Source organism: Polyodon spathula, chromosome 7, assembly GCF_017654505.1.
Source record: "Polyodon spathula isolate WHYD16114869_AA chromosome 7, ASM1765450v1, whole genome shotgun sequence".
NCBI classification, from domain to species: Eukaryota; Metazoa; Chordata; class Actinopteri; order Acipenseriformes; family Polyodontidae; genus Polyodon; species Polyodon spathula.
This window is the reverse complement of record NC_054540.1, coordinates 22796848-22813565: the sequence shown is the minus strand read 5'-3', so window position 1 is coordinate 22813565 and position 16718 is coordinate 22796848. Positions and strand designations below refer to the sequence as shown.

Sequence of the window (16718 nt, the reverse complement as noted above, 5' to 3'; positions counted from 1 at the left end):
ATAGACATTCATCCAAATTAGGAATGTATATAATTTCAATTAAAAGTATAAAGCGCTTTAAAAAAAAAGTTAGAACAAGAAAACAGAGAAAGAACACAAACAGAACAAAAATGTACTGTTGAAGCATAAGAAGATCATTATCCATAAGGCTAATGCTGTAAGATATATACAATGCCTATAGAAAGTCTACACCCCCTTTCAAAATGTTCACCTTCTCTTTCACCTTATAGCCTGGAATTAAAATGCATTCAAATAGTTTTTTTTTTCATTTATGTACACATCCTACCCCACAAATTCCAAGTGAAAAAAATATTCTAGAAATTTGTAGAAAATGAATTAAAAATAAATACTGCAATCCTTGTAATAGCAATCCTAAATTAGCTGAGGTGTAACCAATCGCCTTCAAAATCACACACCAAGTCAAGTGGCCTCCACCTGTGTTAGGTTGTGTAATTGTAGTGATTCACATGATTTCAGGATAAATTCAGCAGTTCCTGTAAGTTCCCCTCTGCTGGGTAGTGCACTTCAAACCAAAGACTCAACCATGAGCACCAATGCACTTTCAAAAGAACTCCAGCACAAAGTTGTTGAAAGGCACAGATCAGAGAATGGATATAAATAAAAATATCAAAGGCTTTGAACATCTCTTGGAGCACGGTCAAGGTGACTATTAAGAAGTGGAAGGTGTATGGCACCACCAAGACCTTGCCTAGATCAGGCCGTCCCTCCAAACTGGATGACCGAGCAAGAAGGAGACTGATCAGAGGGGCTACCAAGAGGCCAATGGCAACTTTAAAAGCGTTACAGGCTTTTATGGCCAAGACTGATCAGAGTGTGCATGTGACAACAATATCCCAAGCACTGCACAAATCTGGCCTGTATGGTACGGTGGTAAAAAGGAAGCCATTACTCAAGAAAGCCCACCTTGAATCCCATTTGAAGTATGCAAAAAAAACACTCAGGAGACTCTGTAGCCATGTGGCAAAAAGTTTTGTGGTCTGACAAAGCTAAAATTGAACTTTTTGGCCTAAATGCAAAGCGTTATGTTTGGTGCAAACCCAACACAATGCATCACCCAAAGAACACCATCCCTACTGTGAAGCATGGTGATGGCAGCATCGTGTTATGGGGATGTTTCTCATCGGCAGGGACTGGGGCACTTGTCAGGATAGAAGAGAAAATGGTTGTACTGGACATAGACACTACGATGTATACATGGATTTGGTGTGGAATAGTATAATTTCAGCATTAGTTTCATTAATCTGATTTCACCTACACAATCAGACCGTGCTAGTTCAGAGTGCTGACAATCACCTTTCTGCAACAATAAAAACTGCTAGTGAAGTGTATTTCAATCACTTACCCATACACTGCACTTTTCTTCTCACAATGAGGTTGACTTGCCCATTTCGTGCAGCTCCATGCATGAGGTCGATGACGTATCTGTGAGACTTTCCAGCAGCTGGGATCCCATCGACAAACAGCAGTTCATCCCCAGGTCGCAGTCGTCCGTCTCTGTCGGCTGAACTCTTCTCTATTATTGCTCCTATTACAATCTGAAACATAAACCAATGTTAGCCTGTCACTATATAAAACAGCAGCCATACAGTTTAATTGGAAGGTTAGATGGATCGATCAAGTAATTTGATGAATGCATGAATGACTTAATAGCAAGATGGATAGGTGGTCGAATGAGCGTATAAACAGATACAGATACTGTAGATGGCAAGATAGATTTTTTCAGTGTATAGGTAAATAAAGTAGTGATCATTGGTACAAAAGACTAAAGGCCTATATAGTATGTTGTCAATTTTATTTATTTATTTATTTATAAAAAAAAATGATTACTTAACATTTGGCCAAAATATTTTTGTTAAAATGGAATATCATTCAGTATTTCAAGTAGTCAAATAATTAATGCCAGTGTATTGATCTGTAATATACTGTATAGATTTTTTCTAGCCATCATCTTTCCATGACCACACAAAGCAAGGAAAACAAAGCAAGGCTTCTTCTGACTAGGTCATTTACTCACTGGCTGTCCAGGCTCATCCCCACCCAGGATCCTGAAGCCAAACCCCGACTTTTGCCTTCGGAGATGGACATCCAATTCCCGGTAATCAGGACCTGATATGGGGAAAAAACACACATATTATGAAAGACTGACCACCTACAGTACTGACAATAGTTTGGCTGGTCAGTGTCAGTCACACAGTGAGCCATGTGAATAACAGCTGTGAAACACTGCATACAGTAATATACAGTATCAAAATGCTACAAGTTGGTGGTCATGTGGGGACAGGCAGAGCTGTAATGGTGTGATAGAATTCTCTTTTTGCAGTTCAATGTAGTGGAAAGCTGCACAAAAAAAACTGTTTTGCAGTTGTTTTAGTTTTTGTAACACAGCTGCCCTCTGGCTGAATTATTTTGGAGCATGCAAGGGCAGTTTTGCATGGCATCTTTTGACTGAAACTACTTTTCTGGAGTTCTGATTGTCTTCACAAAAGTGAACTGGAAGCTGTCAGTAGCTCTGGTGTTCTGCAATTCATATGTTTAACCCTGGTATTTCATATGCTCCAGTTTACATTTATTGAGTGCTGGCTGTGTGTGGCTTTTGAATTTCAGACTCATGAAATGCCTTTAAGTGAGAAGATTATTTCATTAGGAGCATAGTCAGTCAAGATCAAGAAGTCAAGAAGATGAACCCAATCCACAACTATTAAGGTTTCCTTTTACAGACTGGAGAAGTGGGTGCGTGTGTGTGTGCGCACGTGCGCGCGTATGAGTGTGAAAGATGGAGGGGTATTCATTTTAATGGTTAGCTTCACCCTTGTGAAACTCTTCTGGCCTGTAACATTTGGTTTCTATACTAACATATTAATTGGAAATAGTTTTTCGAACATTTGAACATTTTATTATACAGTTACCTGGCACATAAGTACAGCATACAGAACACATCTTAGGATTCACTTAATCTATCTGAATCTGCAAGAAATACTTTAGATTATGAGCTATTTTATACACAGCTGATATTTTTGTACTTCCGGTTGTCCCCTTAAATTAGAGGTGTTCTTGGATGCAGTTATTCTTGATGAGTACATTGTGACCTTTAAAATAAGACTTAAAATAGGACATGGATGAATGAGCAGCACCAAAATGCCAGTCCGTTTGGCATTCCGGGCAGGAAAGTACAAATCCATAGCACATCCCCAGGAGTGCAACCGTTTGTAACGCATTACAACTGGCTTGGAGACACAATTTAAAAGTATAATTTTAAACTGAATTAAGTAAAGAACACATCCTTTTTTGCATTTTTTCTTCCCCCGTTACATAAAACACACCTTATTCCAAACCGGCTTTTTTTGTTTGTTAATACAGATGCTGTTAGATTTACATTCAAATACTGTACCACAAATACACTAACAAATGGTTCTTGTGCTAAAAGAAATAGATGTGTTAGTTCCTGTGAGCATGATGGTGAACCTTCCCAGCCAATGTGCTGAAGTTGTTTTCTACTGGGGTTTAAGTCGAGCAAGGTGAAGGTACAAACACAATGTTTTAGTGCAGTCATTTGGCATGCTGGATGAAGCAACATGTCAATTAAAATCCCTCTACATTTTAATTAAACCACAGCACTGTGCTTTATTACCTAGGGCCATCTTTTTAAGCACACTGAATTAGGAGTTTGAATAAAGAGGCTGAATAAAGGGATATCACTTTTCTATGTATTTAGATACATATAAAGGTTTTAACTGTATGGATTGTATGGGGTGGCAAGGGTAATTGAGATCAGGTCTATGTAGGGCTATATCTTCTCTTTAAAGAATTACAGTAAATACTGTTTATTATACCATCTGCAATATGACCTATGATGGTAGTGTTAAAATCTTGTTGCCCATCAGGATTCTATGATGACCAAGCCAAGCCAATTTTATGTTTTGTGCTAAAAGGTCTTTCACAACTGCATTACAAACTTGCATCTAGTGCAATTTTCCATCTAAAAATACATATATTATTATTTTTGAGATTCTTTATGTTGTACTGTACATATTTGCATGACCACACAGAATAAAACACAACAAGCGATTGCTCAAGACTGTAGGGGAGCATTTTCCCATGGGAAGGTAGTTCACAATGTAAAACATCTTAACATATGGCATGACAACAATTCAAAAGCAAGAAAGGCTATGGGGAAAAAAAGATGTCAGCAATTTTAAATGAAGGATTTTTAAACACAGTGAAAGTGTAAAATGGAAATCTCTATGCGTATCAAAAAAGTCTTTGAATCTCAAAGTTTCAGCAGCATTTACATATCAATAAGTGCATTCATAAAAATGAACAAGTATTTCATAAAAGGATCAGAATCATATGCAGTTGCTTTTATAAATGCATTTCCTATTTTATACCAAGGACATCCTGAAGGAACTAATCACAGTTTGAATTGGTTTGGCTCCCTGAATACAGTATGTCTGTATGAAGTATGAGACTGATAAAACAACTGCTGACATATCTAGATCTTTTCATGAACAATTACTGTATAATTATGTTGTGAGTCAAATATGGCTGTGTCCTTATGCCACAAGAAAAATATGTACATAGATTTCTTTAACATTTGAACTCAATGATGAGTTTTGCTCCAAGTTACATTATTTATTTCCACCAACAGTAACGTAAGCAAAAATAAAGCACTGGGATACTTGCCGGAAGAATCCATTCGACATGCTGTCCTTGGTGGGCCTTGCTCTGAATGAGAAAAATGTGGAATTAAATCATAAAACATGTTATAGCTTGTCCTGTACAAACTACAAGGATAACAGAACAAATCCACATGTATTGTTTTTCTATTGTTTGCGTGAATCAATAAAAGGCACGCAGTATGCCAGAATCAACTGAATCACTAGTACAAGTACATTTTCGCATGAGTTATCAAAGTCTCGTAATTGGCTTAAGTTAGTTTGATGTGTCCAGGTAACAACTCCTATCAGCATTTATACTGTAGTACCTTGTCTGAGCAAGAAACTGAATTCTTATTATAATTACTTTTCTACAATATAAATATACATGCATACAGATCAATAGACAGACACACATATATCAAAGGTTCTAGAGGTGAGATAACAGCAAGTTTATTTGCCCTGCACTACAATAACAATTAAAAAGATGTATCTCTTTCATTTGTGGAATACTATAGCACCCCAAATAAACCCTGAGAGTTTTTTTTTCTAATATAGTGTGTTTTACAGTCACACTTCTCCCCTTTAGAAAACACCATATAATCCAAGCTCTTCACTTAACACACCCTGGTTTACTACTTGATGACATCACCCATTATTTACAGCACAGCCATTTTATCTATGGAAGGCACTTTGTATATCTTGAAATGAGTATGCTAAAATTAAAACAGCAAAAGTGATTATTTTTCTCCATCAGTCATTGTCATTTACAATAGCTTGAAAAAAAAAGAATACAATATGAATTATTTTAATAATGATAACTCAAGAGAGCTATGATCTGGCAAAAAGCTTTCATTTCCTTCTGTTCTACAAAAATAAATTACTCTAATAATGCTGCTGTATAGTTCTGCTACATCTCTTGCTTCTGAACATTTAATAAGAATCCTAAATTAATATCAAACTTTATCTCATTAATTTAAACAAAGGAAGTGATATTAATTGAAACATCAAGAAACAATATAACTCCAACCGCAGTTTATACCACCACCTTAAGCCAATGTCAATATTGAATTCTACTATGAGGAACACCCCTAAGTTTTCCTCAAACACACCATCTTTTAAAGTAAATACAGTGTAATTGATGTACTAACTGAGTAATTATTGCAGTATTCCTTGGCAATGAAAGGTAAGAAGGTTGGCTTACAGGACATATTCAGCCATGCACCAGTACAAAGCAATACTACAGTAATTACCATAGTGCAATGCTACTATAACTACACTTATTCAGTAATTACTACAGTATGTAACATGGGCACTGTCATCACAAGTTGTATTGACGGCAAACATTTGACACACAGTGTTATTACTGCTTGGGTCAAACACTGCCTAAATTATGTTGGCATAATGCTAACCCCATCTTTAGGATCATTATTTAAATCAAATTTTTTTTCTTTCCATTTAAAACTATTTTACAGAGAAAAGAAAACCAGTAAATCTTTAATTAAATGTATATGTGTCACTTTACATTATAATAAATTGCCAGCCCCCCCCCCCCCCCCCCCCCCCCATAATTGTGCATAAACACTTTTTTATATCTGACAAAACCTTTCCTGTCATCTTTGATAAAGGTCGTCTTGCCTAACTGAACTGAGAATGTTCTTTTTCCTTATATATCTACAGCAAAGCTACCCATGAATTCTGGTTGAGGATATTGCACACTCCCTGTTTGTACATGTAATTATTATACTAGGATGAGTAAAACATTCACACACTTGTTTATTGGAGTCCGAAAAGACAACTTATCCAATTTTAGATATAAAATAATAACTTGATACAAAGAGGACATATGTATCAATGCATTTACCCAGTCTAAGTAACTAGCTTGAAACGGTAATGTAACAAAACTCAAAACCAAAAACTTGAGGGTGCTTAAGGGAGCTTGAATTATATCACTTAATAGTTTGGGGAAAATAGACATTAAAAGAACATTTTCATTGTAATGACTGTCAAATAATTGTTTTAGTTTCTTATTAGGATTTTTACATATTGCATTGGTTTCTAGTTCTCCTTTCTCAAAATAATTAAGAGTTAATTAAAGACTGGAGTAAACACTTTTAAAACATGACCCAAAGCTTTTACAACGAGGGCCTAGACATTAGACATGCATTACATATGAGCGCGCGCACACACACACACACACACACCATATAATAGGGTACCTGTGGAAATGCACCTAGCACCGTTTCCCAATTCAGTTCACGGATGCTGGCCCTTCAGCCTCTTTAGTGGGCTTCAGTCGTTCAAATATTGCTCTCTTATTAAATGTTTTTAAAATACTTATGGTACAGTGTAAATAATAAGTGTACAGGAGAGAAAAATAACACCTCAGCAGGAAACATTACAAGAAATAATTCAGACTAACTGAATCAAGACTAATTAGGGGTAACATATTTTTCTACTTGTTATTTATTTATTTATTTTTAAACGTTTCCAGGCTGTTTTTCTCATTTTTTAATGTTATGAACATTTCATTACCTGTTACAGGTAGGATTTTTGTCACTGCAAATTTACTGTAAATTATTTGACCGGAGGGCACAAAGAGGCATTTGTGAGCTGAATGTGACACAGGACTCCCATCTTCCAATCCCATGATTTGGACCCATCTTTGCAGAGTCACAAACAACACTGCTAAAGGGTTTAAATATATTTTAGACTTATAAATATATTATATATTTATATTTAAATATATTTTTAGACTTTACCCTGTGTGCACTGGTGTGTGTGGCTCTCATTGACACCAATTTCTGTTACTTAAGCTTACCAGAAAAAAAAAAAAATAATAAAATAAAAAACCTACTTACACACCAAGGGGAAAATACCATAGAATATAACCCATCTTCCTGTGTAGAGATGTTTTTCTTTGGTTGTTTCAATAGTTTTAGCTCCACTGCAATAGTCACTATGCGTGTATAATAATACCAATAGATAATTTGTTGCCATGTCATCCTCATTTCTTCTTTATTCCAGTGGATCATTTCTTTCAAAGGCTTCAATGGGAAAAACCTGGATCCTTCAGCAGTATTGATCTGTGTTCTTTTTGGAAGCCAGTTGGTTTTAATGTATTAATGGACACACTTGATTACAGGCCAGTGACTTGGGGAGAGCATTATGCTGGTCCTACTGTTCCACAGGCATATTCTATCAATAACGTGGATGATTATTATTAATCTAACGGTTTTACACATAATGTGTTGACATAAGATTATTCAACATTTCTTGATGATCACTGCAGTGCTCTCATGGTGCTACAGCAGCCAGGAATGACTCAGTATCTCATGAATGGATGGATGGGGCTGTTCAACCAGTTGTAGCCTGGGTGGGTATTTGGGACCATTTCCTTTAGAGACTTTTCTGTTTCGTTTCCTGGTATCCATTATTCTTTTCTAGCTGACAACTGAAGTCAAATATGTTTTTATATGGGTATTTGGGACCATTTCCTTTAGAGACTTTTCTGTTTCGTTTCCTGGTATCCATTATTCTTTTCTAGCTGACAACTGAAGTTAAATATGTTTTTCAAAATGTTTGAAGGGTTGCTGAATCAGGTAATAATCCCTTTAAACATGTTTTAATTAAAAATGGCCTCTATATATTTCTGTTATGCTCATGAACAATTTGATTGCCAGAAATTAATTACTCCATTTATCCACAGTACAGCAAACTAGCCCTACACTACAAGGGCTTGTCTACTCCCTTTCAATCCCTAGCTTCTAAGCAATGCCCATCACAAATTCCTGCTACAATCAGACCCAAACACTGCTGCAAAATAATGTGTAAACAAAGAGTATAGGGCCTTATTTGTATAGTTGTTGCATAGTTTAATAAAACGGCAGATGCACTCCGTCTGGACTAACAGTGCTTGCTTTTTTCCCAGCATGCCGTATTCACACTAAATGGCGGAGCAGCTGCACGTTTATAAAGTCTGGTGAGGGACTATCAGGTTGAAACATACCGTAAGGAAATAAGAGAAACAACATTTTAACCAATTAATTTTCAAAAACTTTATAATGGAAAATATCTAAACCAGATAAGACCTCTGTAATATATTAGGCTCTGATTTAAATGAATGCAACGCATTTCCCTTTTGCTTCTAGGAATCTGACATTCCTGATGGGGGGGCAAGAGTTAAAAACAGAAACCCCTCATATTTCGAAAAGTCATATGTGTAACTGTGCTCACAGCACACAATTGTGCCTGAAGCTTTTTACACAGGCACTCAGAAGGATTATTATGTGTTAAATCAGATGTGACAACCACAAATGTTATGTCAGTATTGTCACATTAACAACTGAGGGGTGCAGGGTGTGGGTGAAGAATTATGAACAGCTACTTGACTCGTACATTAAAATGAAATCATGGTTGTTACTTACGCCTACTCTCATAGATAGCTCTCGACTTCTCATACAGGTCATAAGGGTCAGGTTTTCTTTGATCAAACCCATCAGCTGAGTCTGGGAAAGAAGCCCTATGGAAGTTTGGTGGAAAGGGAACATTCTGTGGTATAACTGGAGCAGATAAGCTGGTCTGGGGGCTGCCTTGGATATCCCACTGCTCCAACACCTGCAAACACATTGGGATTCATTTGTTATTTTTTTATTTTATTTAACTGCTTCTAATCTGCATGTGAGATCCATTATATTGTTGTGGGAAATGCATGTTGAATTTGGTGCTCATCAAAAGTGCCAGCCTGACACTGATCACTGAAGTCTTCTCATTACCTGCCTCTGCAGGTGTCTTAGCCTTACCATACACAGACCATTCCTCAGTGGGGAAAACAGGATGGTACACATAAAAGCTCCTTCACAATCTTTGGTCCCTAAAGGGCTTGTGACAATTGATATGATCTTTAAGGATATGGATATCCAGCAGGAGATAAGCTGACACAAGCAGAACTCATTTCATGCAGTCCCTCCTAAAGCAAGCAGATACAAGTGCCTTTGCCTTTAACCCAGAGGTGATGGTCTTTAGACCCCACTACCTGCTGCCAATCCAGTGACCTATTCAATAGCTTAAAAAAATCCATGTTAGTTCAATCACTTTGCAGAGGACTGGAATTATTGTGGGTGGAAGGACAGCGAGGTCTTCTACTGGACAGAATCTCCTGAACGGAGCTCTCCATTAATTCCAAACTCTGTCTCATGACTGTTTAGATCCAGTTTTCAACCCATCATAGAAACACAAGAAAGTGTGCACTACTAGTATATTGGCCTGTGTGCTCGTAATTATAGATAATAGGTTTACATGCTCAGAGATTGAGGTGATGAACTCGATCTCAGTGGCAGATGGGTATTTGCAAGAAGTTACATTAGTGTTCTGAGTAGTTCATTATGTTTGAAATGGTGCATATTATTTTATTCCTCACTGAAGCTGTTTTTGCACTTTGAAATATGGCTCACTGAGTAATCTCACGTGGTGGTCTGCTATCACCATCATGGCAAAAAAATATTATTAGGGCTGCAACAAAGGGTACATTTTCACATTTGAAGCCTCGTAACACATTACCGTAGGAAGGTTCGCGCCTTCGATGGTACTAATTTGCATAATTTATTGGCGACGCCACCATAGCTACTTGTTTGATTGAAAATCCTATTATTTTAGCTATATAAATGGAATAAAAAATGTGTAGTTTAAAATTACATTATATAGAACAATAATCATGTTTTTATAATTTAAATTATAAACGTTGTTTATTTACACGTAATTGAGGCTGCTTGCGAGTAAGCTTGCATTGCACTAGCAGCACTAACTGCAGCAGGTTTAGGCAAAACAAACTTAATTTAACGGCCCGTTCCAAGCAGGTTACTACTAGTCACAGTCACATTTTACTACTACGGCGACGACTACTACGACTAATAATAATAATAATAATAATAATAATAAATAATAATAATAATAATAATAATAATAATAATAACTTACGATTGTAAAGTGACCCCAGAGATTGGATGTGACATGATACATCAACAAACGCTTGCAGTTTGCATTCAACCTTTTTTTTTTGTTTTGGTCATCTGGGCATTTAACAAAAAAAGAGGGGTTTCGACACATTTCTTTCAATACAGCTTACTATGGAGCGCCATTTGTGCCAAAACTATCCAGCTGTGAGTTTGTCAATTTGTTTTGCTATGTATTTCTGAAGTAACCGGTGTTACCGAAACAGTGCTCAGAAACTTGAATTTTTCATAATAACTACGTATTGTCATAATTTGCTGATGTTTCCGTTTTCTTCAAAAGGGCTTGGACAAATGTGCAAATCTACTTCAAAAGTTTTATGCATTTTTTTTTTTCAAATGGCGAAAACCAGCAACATTTCCTACGCATGCATTGACTCTCCATATAATTTGTTTTGCCTAATTCTCTATATACCACAATGCTTTTTGCAGCAGTGATTCGGAAGTCTCCAACAGTGTTGCCAGGTCCGCGGTTTTACCGCGGAATTCGGCTACTTTACAAACACAGCCGCGGGAAATATTAATGAGTCGCGTATTGATAATGTAACTAGATTGCTGGTATAGCTTTAAAAAATTAAACTGTTTTCATGTTTGCAATATTGTTTGGGATACAGCACCAGCATTAGTATTTCAATAAAGGCATCATGCTGTAATGCTGTTGCTGGTCTGATGTGAATGTTGATTTGTTCCTTCAGCGCTTCCGTACGAATTTGTTGTTAGTGACGTATGGATGAGCTGTACTGGGACTTGCAGTTTTTATCAAATTTATACCCGACATCATTTCTTGCTTTTGATTATGTTTTTTTTATGCATAGGCCTGGGTGTTAATAATAAGCTTGCTTTCAGTTAAAACAAATAATGGGTATTTTTGGTGGGCTATTTTTAAAGTGACTTTTGGCTATAGACCCAGCAGAAATCTGGCAACCCTGGTCTCCATTGAAAATCAGCAGAGTCGAGTATCTTGTTAAATAGAATATCTTTTGAAACGCCCTTCTAAATATTATTGGCTGAAGCAGTTTTAAGTGTGGCTGGATTTTCACGGATTAAAATATTACTTTGTGCTCCCATTGGCTAGAAAGGTTGCAGTGTTTTCAGTACAGTGCGAGATTGACAGTTGGAAGTTTATCTGGTTGATTGGAAATTTGCAGGTCCGTACAGCCTTTTGTATTAATGAATCGACAAATTAATTAATGAATTATTAGATGAATTAACAAATACGTTTATGACTTACTGTATGAATTTACAAATTTCTGGATGAATTGCTGGACACATTGACCAATTCATGAATTGACAAACAAATTGACAAACTAACGGCTGGATAGTTTTGGCACAAATGGCACCCCGTAGCTTACGCTGTACAGCGCTTTGCTGTCGAGATGTTGAATGAAGACATTTTCCTCTGGTTAACACGAGCTGGAGGGGGGTGGGATGGACGGTGCTCAGTTTTTTCGAAATTAAAATAATTAGTGTTAGCGTATATTTTGTATGTTTCAAAAATATATTCAACCATAGCACTTTTCTTACACTGTCTTGTACACGTGGTATTCAGTACATATTTCACTAAAATACAACCGTATAGGCACCCCCCAGTGCTTCGGATTCTACCTACATGGCAGCGTGAACGGTGTGTCTGACGAACCTTCGAAGGTTTAAAACAATCTTCGAATTCCTGGCTAGCGAACGAACCTTCTAATACTGCCCTAAATATTACACAGATGTACCCTATGTATTTTTCTCAAATGTTTGTAGCAAAACCATTTTATGCATGAATGCTTTTATCCAAAGGGCTGCAGAAAAAATGCTAGAAGAAACAATGTACAGTATCTGGTACGAAATCAATTAGATATTTGCATTATGAAAAGAAGACAATGAACTATTTGCTTATCAACTCTTGAAAGGTTTTGTTCCAGTGACTATTTTCATACTTATTATCAATGGCTATGGATATATTATGTATCATATATGTTTTTCATTCTTTTCCCACTTATTTCAAGGCACAAAAAAGAGTACATAGTAATCAACTGCAAATGACTGGTGTAAAAGGATGGAGTTTAAGTGGTTAGTGGTACAGTATCTTAGCCTGCCTGCAAAAAACACATAAACATGTGTTAATCTACAACAAAAAGTTTAGTGCAAATGACACACACACACACACACACATATAAGATTTCCCATCATGCAAACTTCAGTAATAGAAACTTTAGATGTCATTCTCTGCACTATGAACCATTGGACCCCTAAACTGGCACAAGCAAGATCTACAAACAGATTGCTTTTCAATTAAGTGCTTGTGCTTTCTTCTGACACACAGGAGTCAGGGGTCAACACACTACAGTGTACAGTATGTGCAGTGTGTTATTAATAAACAATGCTCCTTGCATGGAATGCAACTGATTAGTTTACCTTTCTCTCTGTTACATATTTTATAGTAAACTATTTTGTTGATATTTGATTTATTTCCAATTAAAAAAAAAAAATAAAAAAATTAGTCAGCACCTTGGACAGAGGCATTTGTTTCTGTAAAGGAACAACTTAATAAAAGAAGGCCGTGTGACATCTCATTTTTAATTATAACTGTGTTTGCTTGTGTTTTATTTCTTTATTTACTGCAAAAGGTTAGCTATTAAGACTGCTTCTCCCTGAGGAAATTATTTTAAAAGAAACATTATCTGAAATCTATAGAACTTCATATTGAATTGCTACAGAAAGAATTATTTTTTTTTTTCCTTCTTCCAATTAATTGAATTTCTAGCCGTGCTATAAGGAGAAATGCTTTAGGGACATATTTAATCTATTTTTCAGTTTTCCTTGTTGTTTTTCTCTGAACTTTTATTTTTTTTAAATTAAAGATGGTACATAACTTGATTCAACCTCACAAACACTATTTAATATCTTGTCATATGAATAAATGCATGGACATGTTTTTGTATTTAGTGTAGAAGGAAATTATGCACAAGTCTTGCCTCTTTAAAATGCCATAAGGACTACAGTAAATGCTATATATTGTCATTCTTTACATGTGGTACAATACCCTTTAAAGTACTCTGTTCTCTAGTAACTGCCATGAGTCTTAAGAGTCTAGCTGACATGGATTTTCTAAGTGCTTCTAAGTTGAAAGCATGGATCCAAACAGTCTGGTTCAAGTTATAATGAAAAAAAAAATGGAATCATTTGACTGAAATAACATGAACTTTAATAAGAAAAAAATATATACAGTGCTTTCTTTTTATTTCAGCATCTAAAAAAATCACATAATCAGTGAATGTACATTTAGGTCATTTTGATGTTTTTTTTTTTTTTTTTTTTTTTTTTGTTGTTGTTTCTTTTTTTTTTTTACATGACCATAACAGACTTCAACAGTTAATTTACTATCCACCATAATGTATGTTACATTTTAGAAAAAAAGAATGAGGGAGCAGAGCAATGAAGTAATATAAGCAATCTAGGTTTCTTATATTCTACAGATTCTTTTATTGAAAATGGCATTCAAACTAGTTAGCAGCTGACACAGGACCCCACAGCTGTAACTAAAGATTAATATTAAAAATCATATGTACTGCGTAAGCTACATTTGGAAGACAATGCATTTTACCTGTTTAGAGGTCTTCCATGGTGAAAAGGGACCTGCAACAGTAGAAAAACAAAAACTGTTTAGCCTATACAACAGTATTGTGAATATATAATATTGATATGGTCTCACTGGCGAGACTGAACCTGAACATAACGTTCAAGTACATAGTTCTCATGCCACACACAATCACACACTGGACCAAGTTCAGGGAAGCAGTGTCTCCTGGGTGCTGTGAAGGGTTACAGGTTTTAAGTCCTCTGCCTTCCTGGGTTTCCTTACAGCTTCACTAGGCACGCAGATACAAAGTGGTTAAGTGCCTCACAAATTCAGAGTAACTTTCCACACACACAGTCTTCTCCGAACGTAAGTCTGAAGACTTGATGAATGTTTGTCAATTATTTGCCAAGCTCCTTATCCCTCTTGTGCCATGTGCTGCCACAATGGATAACTCCCATAGCACAGTGACTCAAGCAGTTACAATTAGTGTGCAAAATTAATTTCAGGCTAAGTCTCTTCGCTTTCCTGATAACACTGAAGCAAATTCAGTGCAACTCTGCACCCCTTTTCTCAGCTAATGTAAATCTGTGAAGCTGTTGCATAGACATTAATGTAGACTTTAAATAATATTAACACATATACTGTATATAGCTCGCTGGCGATATAAATAACACGTTAATGGTGTAAGGACGGTTTAAAAAAAAAAAAAAAAAAAAAAAGTAGGTCACCATCACTTCATTTACAACAAAATCTCGTAACAAATTCTCACGCAAAGATCAAAATCAGGGAAGCAGTCCCAGAGCTACCAGTATCTCAGCCAATAAGCACCTTCATATAAACTTTCACCATGTGCGGCACAGGCTACACAGCAAACACGGGCAATCTTACAAATCCTGACCAGAGTTTCTATTTTTGATAGTTCAGCAGCATTAATATGTAGTTTTGATTTTGAGGAAAAAAAAAAGGATTTGAGAACCAGGTTTAAAAAATGGTCATTTTCCATTTTATTTTGGTGCCATTTAAAACTGTACATTCACAAAATGTATACTGTAACCTCAGCCCTGTGTTTACACAGCCAAAGAATTATCACTTAACCTTGCCTGCTTACCCCCCCAGCGGGCTGCTGATCAGAATCCAGGCTTAAGAGACACGGTTTTCAGGGGAGAACACACTGCCACTTGCTTGTATACTGTGAAGGTCATGATTGTTCTCATTTTCAAAGCTGATCTTGAATCACAAACACTAAAATCACCTGCAGAAGACTCTGGCTAATCCAAACCCCTGTAGTCCAAACCAATTTATTATCCAACTCATGCTGTGAAAATGAAATGCATGCTGACAGCAGCTGTGAATGTCTAGCCTAGTGAATTTAAATATTATTACACTTCTACATTTAATGTGATTAAACAATTGTATTTGTATATTAAAGTTACTAAAACAACTGTAATGAATGATTTTTGATTAATTTGGGTAAGTAAGAAAACATTAAACAAAGACTAGATTAGGCATTTTAAATCAGGAATGGATTACTGAACTTTGTCCGCAATGATCAGATACAATGACTACATTATAAGTATATCATAAGTGTTGCTGATGCAGTTTAATATTTAAAAAAAAAAATATATATATATATATATAGTCTGTTCTGAAGCTATAGCAAGTTCTCAGACAACGGCAAACTAAACCTATAGTACAGTACACAGTATTCCGCGTGGAATGCTGTTACCAAGTTCCAACTGTATGCAGTCTAAATCCTTTCAGCAACGTCATATCACAGTAACAACTCAGGACAGTGCTCTCTTCTCTAACAAAGCCAGGAAGAAGGCTTTGAATAAACTTTATGAACATACTTTACTGAACAAACTGCACGAATAACAGATGACGACTAGTAGCTATTTATAATTAATACAACTTTTTTATTTTTATTTCGCTAAAACATTTTACAGTAACTTAAATATTAAAACTTACACAAATACACAAACCTGCACTCAAATCCTAATTAAAAAATAAAAAGTTAGCTGCACTTTTGTTCTTTTACATGTTTTACAAACCGTTCACAAACTCTGTTTAATTTTGTGTTCATGCAAGTAGAAGATTTTTTTTTTTTTTAGTACTGAGGTATTATTTAGGATATTGAAATACCCATAATGCAATACAGTCCACTGCTAGGATACAGAAGGCTGAGGGAAGACTATCAGACTGCAGATGTAATTCTGATCATACTGGATTAGTCATGGAATATTGAGGAAAACAATTGTATTAAATTTGCAACAAAAACTAATGCTGCTTAGAATCACAAATTTTTCTAATAGCAATAGAACCCTCATAAAGGTGTTTTCCGTATTTAAGGCCCTTTTCCTTATGTTAAATGCCCTCGCCCTGGGACATGTAACGACACAAGGTAGGCCTTACCAGACGGTAAAGTCCTCTTCTTTGGGTTCTATTGCTTAAGTAATATATCAATGCTAG

At 36.0% G+C, this 16718-nt stretch overlaps 1 protein-coding gene across 1 annotated transcript in view; it reads right to left on the bottom strand.

The window, feature by feature from the left end:
• LOC121318358 (membrane-associated guanylate kinase, WW and PDZ domain-containing protein 2-like) overlaps positions 1 to 16718 on the bottom strand; it is a 208162-nt gene that overhangs the window by 31980 nt on the left and 159464 nt on the right. The window contains exons 10-14 of the mRNA XM_041254921.1: positions 14274 to 14305; positions 9101 to 9290; positions 4702 to 4743; positions 2036 to 2127; positions 1364 to 1556 (exon numbers count right to left, since the gene is read on the bottom strand). Of these exons, the coding sequence (XP_041110855.1) occupies positions 1364 to 1556; positions 2036 to 2127; positions 4702 to 4743; positions 9101 to 9290; positions 14274 to 14305 (549 nt within the window). The remainder of the gene's footprint in view (positions 1 to 1363; positions 1557 to 2035; positions 2128 to 4701; positions 4744 to 9100; positions 9291 to 14273; positions 14306 to 16718) is intronic.